This window comes from Chinchilla lanigera, unplaced genomic scaffold (assembly GCF_000276665.1).
Source record: "Chinchilla lanigera isolate Chin_1 unplaced genomic scaffold, ChiLan1.0 scaffold00066, whole genome shotgun sequence".
Lineage (NCBI taxonomy): Eukaryota > Metazoa > Chordata > Mammalia > Rodentia > Chinchillidae > Chinchilla > Chinchilla lanigera.
The window spans coordinates 11103596-11114790 of NW_004955467.1; the positions used below are offsets into that span (position 1 = coordinate 11103596).

The window sequence follows — 11195 nt, forward strand, 5'->3', positions numbered from 1 at the left end:
GAACCTTTACACAGATTTCTCCACAGAGAGAATGTTGAGAATGCAGAGAATGTTGCTTTCACAGATACCACCAGGCAAAAGGTCCTGATCTGGCACTCAGGAAATTTGTGTAGGTGCTCTGGCAGTATATTACAGCTCTGTGTATGTTTTCATTTCTTCTGACCCTCACCTCTCCACCATGGGACTAGAAGATTCTTCCCCTCAGGGATATACATATTAATAATAGGAGAAGCAGTAATAGGAATAGCACATATCTACTGAGCATATTGCATAATATTTTCTGATAAAGGTTTCACATGTTTCATCTTTATTCACCTGCACACATCCCAAGGAGTTAGGCTCTTACTCTCCCACTTTTCCTATGAACAAAGTGATGAAGCAGTTTTCACAGGGTCATAGTTCCAAGACTAGAACTATGGGAACTGGGAACTCTGCCACTTCCCAGCTCCCAGGTCCGTGTTCATAAGTACAACATGAGGCAAGTGCTCTTCATGGGTTGGCCACCATGCCTGGCCCTGCCAGAACACTTTGAAATGCCACCCTTTCCTCTCACTCATGTCCAGCCTTGGTAGCATTCCCTTACACGTACTTTAAGACCACATATGGTCCTGGGAATGAACAGTAGTGGACACGGGTTTGGGATTCTAGAGTCCAACGAGGAACCCAGCAAGCCTCACAGTTCTGCCCTAGTGTAGCACGTGGATCTTCCTTTGACCGTGCAGTCTCTCCCACTACCCAGAGGAAGACCTAGTTGTAGAGGGTGGGTCAGTGCTGGTGATGGGATCCACATGGAGTGCTTTGATCTACTCACCCAACATCAAGGATGCTTTTTCCAGGGCCTTATGACGTAGATGTGTCAGGCCCATCTGCTCCCAGGTTTCTATGGCCAGGTTCCATCCCTCATGCTCCCCATACTGTGCCATCAACTCTGAGGCCACCTTTGCTCCCAATGTCTTGTCTGCTTGAGCTGAAGTTGCGGCAGGAAAAGTCCTACGGGGTGCTGAGCGGAAGAGCAGATCTTGAAACTTCCATAGCTCCTCTGCCTTTAGTTGATTCAAGTAATGGGCCAGTAGTTGCTTTAGCTCACCAGCCATTAGTGCTCTAGGAAGGTGAACCTGGAAAGAATGTTCATGGGGTGTGAGTGTGAATGGGCAGATATAAAGAGAATCAGGTAGGCAGAGAACTGGGCTCTCCTTACGTTAGTCCCTAGAATCTTCCAATACAAGACTCCCATTGGAATAATTTTTTTCCTGGTAAGCTCCTGTGCAGCTTTCAGTACCCAGTTTTGTAAACCCTGGAACCTTTGCTAATTGATGATACCTGGAGAAGTGAAGGAAGGGAAGCAGTAAGAAAAGCCATAGTGGAGGGGACTGAGAGAGGATTGAGCCATACTGATGGATCTTGAAGGGGACTGAGGGACACTGAAATAAATCAGATTATGCAGGGTTGTTGGAGCAGGGCCCAAATCTAGGAGGAAGGGCAATGGGGAACATGAATGAATGGATGGAGGAATGGGAACATCAGGAGTTGGGGTGTGAATAATTCACTGGTTGTTCTTCCTCAGCTATTCCCACTGCTTCAGATATTTCCTTCTTGACTCCTTGGGATCAACCCTTGAATGACTGAATGACTGGAGGTGGGAGATGCAGTGCAGGTGGTGGCTCAGAGCCCCAGAGGGTGCTTATGGCTACGCATTTGTGATTCTTTTCAGAACTCTCCTGGCTCTGGAAAACCAACCAGAAAGAGCAACACTGTTTTGGCCACAGCAGGAAGGACAAGTTACCCAGAAGAACCCCGGAATGGCACCCCTATGGGAGGGCCAGGAAAGGCCTATGTCACAGCAGATATGGATGGTTATAGTGTAAACATGCACACAACATCCTCCTACCTTTCCCCCAGGGCAGTGGTGACCCACCTATGGGACATGTGCCATTGTGTTTTTCTTCTAATAGAAAAGATGTTAATGAAGAGCAGTTTTTTTCTAAAGTGAATGCTCAACATTCAGGCTTAATTCCAGTGTTGGCATCTTGTGATATTGATGGAGACCTCTATGAAGCGGCTCTGAGCAGGATTTAGTATTAACTGATTGGCTTTTCATATTTACATGTGAGTTTGCCCAAGGCTGAGGCCTTTGTCCAGAGATGGGCAGCTCATTCATAGTAAATGAACCTCTATGAGTCACTGGTCACCACTGAAGCCTGTATTGGCCTGTGAAGTTGTGACGCCTCTAAGGACAAGATAAGGCCACAGCTGAGGCCTTTTGGTTCCAACCCCAATTAACTAAAAGGAGGCTATAGCTGCAGGCATTTCACTCCTGCAGTGAAGGCTTTCCTGGAGATAACATAGTTCTCCTAAATTAACGTAATGTATTACCTGGAGAAGTCCTTTAAGTGTTTCCCAAGTCCTGCCCAGATTCCTTCATTTTCTTCAGTATCCCTCTCCTTTGTTGGAAAACCAAATAAATGTGGGCCACCCAGGGAAGTTCTTTGCCTTAACCCAGAGAATCTCAAATTCTGTAAGGGAGTTGGACCCTCCTAGAGCACTAAAATGATTTCAAATATCTGGTTTATTTATGCCTTCCAGTCTACTCCTTTGGGAGATTGCAGGCCTGATCAGCCCACAATAACTAAGGGTTATTAACCGAATAATAAATAACTGAGTCTGAGGTTGCAGTTTGGCCTTTAGTCTCTAAAAGGTTTGCCATCACAGCCCTTGAGCATCCTGTAAGTGCATGGTGCAGACTTCACGTAGTCACTCGGAACCAAGACCCTGGCTCTCAAGGTTGAGCAGGATCTCCAAGTCTGCAAGGGCAGCTTCTTAGTGGAGAACATTAGTATCAGGCCAGGGAATATCTTTCCACCTTTTTATGGAATTCAGAACTTCCTGAGACTCTCTGTTCATCCTGCCATGCCACCAGGCCAGAGATACATGTGTCCCAGACCCAAGAACCGCATTGCAGGCAGTCCCGCACTCTGCTAAGAAACACATTCTTCCAACAGCCGTACAACCTCTTGCTCATCACCCAAAAGTCATGTACTGGGGAGCCAAGCAGAGATGTTCTTCCTCTTTCTCCAATCAGAGGAACTTGAAGACTCTAGACTGAAGAATGAGATTACACAACTCTTGTAAAATAACACCAGTAATTTCTGCACATGCCTTGATTTACCTTGGGCTAGAGGATTCCTGGCTTGAGGAGCTTCAACTTATATCCTGCTTACACACTTTCTCCCTGATTGGTTGATTTATTCTTGTGCATCTCAGTCTGATCATTTATGAAATAAGATATCATAGGTTTGGCAAGGGGATTCAATTTAGCAAAAGCCCTTGAAACACTCCAAATCCAAGCTCTTGTGCATACCACCTTGTTCCTCCCCCTCCACCCTTCCCTACTCACAGGCTGTTCATTTCAGTAAATGATAATTAGAGTCCCCAAACTGGGTCTTTGAATTCTAGCTGCTTCTCAAAACGTCCAATCTAGCAATTCCACCAATACCATTTTTTAACCGATTATTTTAAGTTTAGTTGCTTATACATCTTCCATTGGTTTGTGTGTTCTGTTTGCAACTTCATATTTCTCTTTATTAGTCTCTGAATGTGCTATTTCATCAGCCCGTCTTTATGCCCTAATATTCTTTCTTCCAGGTGATCTAGTCTACTTGTGAGACTTTCAAATGAATTTTTGTTTGGCTTATTGAGTGTTTCATTTCCAAGATTTCTGTTTGGTTCTTCTTCAGAATTTCTCTTGTTGAATTGCTCTTTCCTAACCTGTACTACCTTCCTTACTTTTATCTGTTAGAGTCCATTTCAGCCGTAACCCCAATGGCAAAACTATAAAAGCCAATCCCACCCCTGACAGACATCCTGCTCTAATCCACAAATGTGAACTCCTGCCTAAAATGCCCTGCCCACACAAACAATGTCTCCCACACATGTGAAAGTCATATCCACTCTGCCAAGATTTTCATGCCACCCCTAAGAGTCCTGCCCCTCTACCTCTATGTAAACCCAACCTCCTTGCCCCTTTGCACTGTCTCTATCCTTAGGGACTCACCAGACACCTCCACTCCAATAAAACTTCTCTGTTGCTGTGTCTTGCACCTATTCCTTCTGGTGACCTTACATTATCCTCTTTGAAATCACTGATCTTTTTAAAAATAATTTAAATTTTTTTCTGTCCAGCATGCCTTTGACTTTGATTTCTTTATATTCAGATACTGAAGAGGTGTAAACACTTAGAGGGCTCAGGTTGGCCTGTTTCTTCATATATTTTTGTGTTTCTATATTGAAATCTGTTCTTGCATTGGGATGGAAGTGTCTTCCTTTTTTATGCGAGGGTCTTCTTAATGAGCAGTCCTCTCGCGAGTGCTTAACTCCCAGTACCACTCAAAGAGTAGAAAAACACCAGAGGAACAAGGGTAACATAAATTAGACAGAGACATCTAGGGTGAAAATGTAAATCAACAGCCATAGCACCAACAAGAATATAAAAGAAAGGGACAAACTAAGAAGAAATAAACCTACAATGTAAAAATAATAAGAGTATAATGGTAAAATCAAAGGAAGGGCAAGTGGAGAAGGAGAAAGCAATGATATTTAAAAAAGGAAAAGGAAATAAGAGGAAGAGCAATGAGCAAGAGATAAAAATTCCAATCAAAGCTCCAAAAACTAAGACAATAAAATTCAATAAAAGAAAAAAAAATAAATAAAAGGAAATGAAAAGAAATCTAAGGCCAAAAATTTCTTCCTAGCTGAAGTGCTTGGACTGGAGCAGCTTCTTTCCAGGTCCTCAAAGGGTGGCTTGCACCAGGTGGAGGGAAGGGTAGTGAGCCACAGCTGGAGCCTGCTGTGGCTCTCTTGTGCTCTTTCCAGAGTGAAATAGGTGGGGGCTGTCTGAAGGCTACATTCGGCACCACCTTTCCCACAGGGTGAGTTAATGGCGTAATGTATTTTGCAGGGCCGCACTCATTTCTGAGGATTCTTTAAAAAATGCACACCCAGAACTACTTCTAGCCACTAAGAGCTTCAAAGCCTGTAGCACTTTTGTGCCTCACTCTCTCTAGGTGACACAGTAGGTGCTTACCCAGACATGAGCTGGCGCTGGGGAAATGACACCTGAACCTAGGAAAATGACACCAGCACCTGCAAGACACTGTGGGAAAGCTTCCAATTTCTTGCAAAAGGCTCCTTTGCTCCTTCACAGGTACCTCGCTTACACAAATAAGTTTGGGCTCAACCCATTCACAACTAAGGGATTGCCATTTAGACAAAATTAGGCCTCATTGACAAACATCTGCAATTGGTTTTGGTCCCCTTCAGAAGCTTCAGTCACCATATTCTTTCCAGTGAAGACTACATAAATTTAAAAACTCCTCCACCCAACAGAGAGGGGGGTTCACTATGGAGTGGAACAAGCTCAGATAGTCACAAATCCAGACCCTTCTTCAGATTCAAGCAATAAAAGCACCCTAGCTTTTGGAGTTGTTACCACATCTCTCTCTGCTCTCCTGGAACTCTCACAGGCCTAATGTCCTCAATAAGAATTAGATTTGCTTAAGTTTATACTTCTGCTGTTAGCCAATAAAAAGCTTGCTAAAAACTGCTACTTTGTCACTCTAAGTCCCCTTCTGTCACATCATTGCAGATCTTGCTTTTGAATTCAAAGAACAGAGAGAACATACAACACAGACACAATGCACAGCATCAGCCCTACTCAGAATGACCCCAATATCTGGTAACACAGGGGGCTGTGCGCACCAGACACTGTGACAAATATTCAAGTCAAGGCAAGTCCCTGAGTGCATCAGAGAGTGGAAGAAGCACATACAACTCTGTGCTTCTGACCAAGTTCAGTATAGACCGAGATCTGTACTCAAGGGGGTCGCCGATATAACCAGGGAATCTGCTGGCATCCCTCTGGGTGCCCTTTAGATCTGGCCCCTGCAGTAACCCACAAGTGATTGGACTTACTTCCTGCCACAGAGTGTCCAACTTCCGGCCACACTGTTTTCCCTAGCCAGAACTCCTGGAGCAAATTGCTACATGAACTTCTCAGTAGGTCTGTGACATAGCCTCTCCCTTTGTACCATGATGTCCCCAGCCTGTCTTTACCCAGTCGCTGGAGCAGGGCATCCCAAGGGATCCACGATTGTGGTTGTTCCATGTTTTCTGATCCCCAGAGTCACAGAGTCCCAAATAAGAGGCCCCATCTCAAGATGGCTCCTCGTTATAGCCCTCTAAGATATGGCAAATACTGTAATGGATTTCTTTTCCAAAGCTAGCCTGCCATGCAGGAGGAATCACTTTCAGACTAAATCTCTGTCTAGTCCTTGAAGCTTCTAAGAACAAGGGGTTTCTTCTGCAGCTAGGATTGCCAGGCTATTGTTATCATAGGGATGGCTGGGCTTACCTTGTGCTTGTAGGGTGGGGTCCCCCTCTCCTGTGAAATGGGTTTGTGGGGACAGACATAGGACCTTTTTAGAGGGTAGAAAATGTAAGCCCTGTGTGGCTATGCGCAGCAAACAGTGTTCCACCAGCTTTGTGGTTTGAAGTTGACAGGTTGTGGTTTCGACGTCTGCTCTGTGCAGGCAACACTGTCCCTCCCAGTGCAGGTTGCCATGTCTACTCACATGTTCCCGTCAGCCCACAAGACCAAACCCCCAGGAGAAGCCCAATCTCCAGTCAACGAAGTGTTCATCCTCAGCAGAGTGGAGAAGAGACCCAGGACTGCAGCCTCAGAGTCAGCGTTCCTCCAGCTCTGAGCACCCCGATTCCCCCTGAGTGACTTTGTACTGCTTTCTGCAGTACCTCCAATAAAAGTACTTTCTCTCTGCAAAGATCTTCTCTTATTTCTCTTCCTCCTTCTACTTTGGAGAGAAAGCCAAGCCTAGCAATGGTGAATTGGGGAACCCTAGACCCCAGACTCACCAAATGGAACAGATTAGAGGATGCCATCCAATTTGTACAATTTTTTTTCTAGTTCTTTATGCTTTTTACCTCTCCCATGCCCTCTTTCTAAATTCCAACATCATATGATGGACATTTTTTTTTCCATCACCTTACCCTGAAGCCTGACATTAAATCATGCATTTAGGAGCTGAGCGGGCAGATGCCCACAATGTGTAGTTAAAAGCAGGATAAAGCTTGGCATATATACTTTCATTTACATTTATTAGTTTCTTTATTAGTTTAAAACTTTGGGTCATATCTCTGCATGCAGGCATGTTAATAGTTAAGGAATATCTAATATATATATATATATATATATATATATATATATATACGATGGCTAAGATAATTGTACTATTAATTTCTGTTGGTTTATTGAGAGGAACAGTTAATGCTTTTTAAAATTTTGACCAGTTTTGCATGTTTATATCTTATAATCTGAACAACTCCTTTGAAGACAACAATATGTAATATAGCAACCATTGCTGAATTCCTATCATCTCATGTTTTGAAATTCTGTACAATTTCTAATTTTTTATTATTATTATTTTGTTCCCTTTAAAATAAGAAAAACTGGAAATACAAGGCATATTAATCTGAACTTTACTCAACCTAACATGTATCCTTCCAATTACTTATTGGCAACAAGGGGTTGAACTACATTAGAGCAGAAATCCTCCACTGCGATCATCCTGCCCAGTAACTATCCAGCAATCACAGGAAAATGTAGTAACTGAACAAAAACTACATAAGACAGAAACAAATTTTTGTTTTAACACTCGGCCATTTTTGCCAATGTGCCCTGATCATCTTCTCTAAAAGTTAATGTGTATACAATCCCTATATAAACTGAAAGGCTTTCTGGGAGGCTGGAAGAAACAGAATTGTTAAACTGCAACTTTAAAATAAAACTTTATGCACAATGCATGCACTCTCGGAAGATCTACAAGGGTGAAAAAAGACACTCTTGATATCATTAAATTTGCTGTCCCGGTCTCTTCCCATGTCCTCAAACCTTAATGAAAGCCACAGGGTGAGCACCCTGATGGAATGGTTGTTTTCTTTAACCCTTACCCACTGTCTCCCTTGAAAGTGTTCTCTATCTTGAGTAGTCTTATCTCTACTCTTATTCTTGGCAGCTACAGTAGCTTTATTGCCTGTATCACCTCCTCCCCAGGCCCGGCCCAGTCTTGCATAGCACTTTGCTGACCTGTAGGGAGACTCTCTTCTTACCTCTCTTGGGCTCACTTCCCTGTGGTGTTTGTGCCTGGTTGTGCCTTCTTTGTGCTACAGAAGTTCCCTGGCTGGGGTTACTTACTGTGGGATCTGAAGACCTCCGAGCTTAGACCCAAAGCACCAGAGTCCACCAGGTTATGAGCCAAGTAATTCCTTTCAATCCCTTGTAGAAAGCTCTACTTCCTGTTTAGTATTGAGAGACTCTGCCCGGGGCCACTAGCTGGCGGACTTTGGAAGTAGGCAGGAAACAAGAGGCCCTGCCTTGTCCTTAAGGGCATAGGCCGCTTTTCTTTTCTTACTCTTTGTGCACTGTGCAGTTGATAGCGACAGTTCATCCTGGTGAATCCGTTTATATTGTAAGCATTTCCTCTTAACTATTTCACTGCCCTTTGCTGATTCTTTGCTCCCGCTGGCCTCTAGCTTTCCCCTCTCAACTGAACTTCCTGATATAGATGACTCATGAGTGACCAGGTTTTCCATCTCTCCAGGATAGTAAGACCTGCTCCCCTTCCTCTTGTGCCCATCAGTGAACAGGCGCTGCTCACAAGTTCTTCCCTCTGGTCTCTTTCACTCTGATAATGGTACATGCCCCACTCAGAACAGAGTGTGAATATCTATTCTCAAGGGTTAGAGGTAGTCTTTTCTTGGGAGACACCTCATTTAAAAACACAGGTGCAGTGCCCCTGGGATGAGAGTTTTGTCACCTTTAAGGGAAACCTTCTGATTGCATACAGTAACTCCATAGGACAGTATGGTGGCAGTCTGATGTTCTTATCCATCCGACTTACCCTTTTGCTATAGTCTTAAGAATTGATTCAAAATTTTCATTCTCCATCTCTTACAAAGAATAAGTCTGACTTTCATATGCAATCTTACCTGGCTTCAGTGTAGGTTCCAAGAATGAGAACATTTAGTCTCTAAATTAGAAAACCATACTACAGCAGTAACAGGGGTGGGGGGCAGCAGAGACTGCCTGGATTGTGTACAGGCGACACAGCCTGAAAAGTATTGTGCCTGGGTGCGGGCAGGCAGAGAGCAATTAGCCTGTCTGCCCCAATAAATAGAAGTGTGTCCCTTTTATCGGGATGGAAAGAAGGCAAGGGATCTTAGGCAGGAAGATTTTAATAAACATCCACAGTCAAAATTCTCCGGCAGTCCTGCAACTCAGTGGGGAAAGCCATTGAAATGCCAGTGTAAATTCTTGGGTGTCTCCAGATGTCCCCAGGACAAGGACAAAATTCCTTGTCCTATCTCATTTCCTTTACAACATCCTGTGCTGGCTGATGAGTTCCCTGCTGAGTGTAGTGCTTCTGCTGGCAGGTAGGTTGGGGGCTGGGAAAGTCAGGTCCCATTTAAACTTTACATTTCTGTCTTTTAGTTATTATCCAAAAAAAAAAAAAAAAAAAAAAAAAAAAAAAAAAGAACAAAAAGAAGAGGAAGGGAAAAGGGCTGTAGTTTTTTTATGGCTTTTTCCTGTGTGACACATGAGCTGAGTGGGCAATCTAATGGGAGAGAAATTTTGAGGAACAGGCCTGTATCAAAGAGAAGGCAGCACCAGCATCTGTGTGTTGGTTATTGCTTGTATACCATCCTGTAAAAACAGAGAAAAGTCTGAACAGCTGTAGAAATCCAGACCTGGGGAGGGACTGGGATGGCCACATAGGTTGCTGGTGACATGGATATGTAGAGCCACCGATCTTTGACTAGGGTAGGATTGCAGCGGTTGAGCAAGGAATGAATTAATATTAAGGTTTTTTTGCAAGGTGATTTGGACTGATTGAAGATGTCAGCCATGCAAATTGGGCCAAAGGTCATAGGTAAGGGGAGGGGAGTTTAACTAGGGCTGTGGTAAACACAAGCGTGGGGAAAAAGTAGTTTATCGCTGCAGTAAGACAACTGAATTGGAATTTTAGTAAAATATCAGAGTAAGGATAAAAGGCAGTTGGGTGTTTTTGGGATTCCGGTCAGCCTGACAAATGTGGGGGAGAGATAATTGGCTCTAATCCTCTCAGAGCCTAACTGGAGACTGGGTATTGGTGCTGGGAGGACTTTACTGGGATGGTGAAAGGTGTTTGTCTGAGAGCCAGGGAAGGGGAGGAGGTGTCCCAGACCCTAGAGTTTAGATCTTGAGGAGGGGATGGGGGCTTTGGGTGAGGACAGAAAGGAAAGAAGAGAAAAGCTGAACTGACAGAAGGGTCTTGTGAATTGTTTAAGTAACATTGATTTAACAGGAAGTAAGTCAGGTAGTGAAGAGGCATGGAAAGACCAAAGAAATTTTCCAGGTAGGTGATGATCTGGGGTTTTGGTTGTTTATTGAGATGACTGATGTTTAGCTAGACTGTTATTTATCTTCTCTCTTAGGGAGTATGTAGGCCTGGTTTTTAAACTAGTGGCCACTACTCTGGTACAGAAAAGGCCAAAGAATGGTTCAGTATGGGCCAAACAAAAAAAATTGGCAAGGCTATTACGAATATAACTAACAAATGTTTTACTAGGAAGATCCCGTAATAGGCTTTTATGAAGAGTATAAGGAGAGGGTTTAGAGAATTTTAGAGTCTGATATGACCATAACCTGTCCTCTAATATTTTGTGTAGCCATAGAGATATTAGAAGGATCAGAATGTATATACAGCATTTGCCTTTTATAATGGCACAAGTATTTTTGGGTTTTCGTTAGAATGTCTAATGTTGTCTGATTTTGGAGTATAGCTTATCATAGGTATATAAATTTGGGAGAGGGAAAGGGCAGTCATGGTGTCTTTTACAGTGAAGAGCTGCTGTTTTGGAAGGCCTATAGATGAATGCAAAAAGTTTATTTATATTTTTGATTATATTCTTTGCTGGATATTTAAGACAAAGTTAAAATGAGAACTGTGTCACCTCTTGCTGTCTGTCAAGGTCAGGTAAGCCTCTTTAGGCATTGTTCTTGGAACCATGTATACAGCTTTCCAATCCTTCTGTCTGTTAGCTGCCATGATGGATTGTGGTCTTATTTGATCATGTTTTGGTGATCC

At 43.4% G+C, this 11195-nt stretch overlaps 1 protein-coding gene across 1 annotated transcript in view; it reads right to left on the reverse strand.

Moving 5' to 3' along the window:
- The window catches only part of LOC106146314 (NACHT, LRR and PYD domains-containing protein 1-like), a 53033-nt gene extending 44570 nt beyond the window's left edge, over positions 1 to 8463 (reverse strand). The window contains exons 1-2 of the mRNA XM_013522165.1: positions 8264 to 8463; positions 812 to 1115 (exon numbers count right to left, since the gene is read on the reverse strand). Of these exons, the coding sequence (XP_013377619.1) occupies positions 812 to 1094 (283 nt within the window). The 5' untranslated portion in view covers positions 1095 to 1115; positions 8264 to 8463. The remainder of the gene's footprint in view (positions 1 to 811; positions 1116 to 8263) is intronic.
- Between the last annotated feature and the right edge of the window lie 2732 nt (positions 8464 to 11195).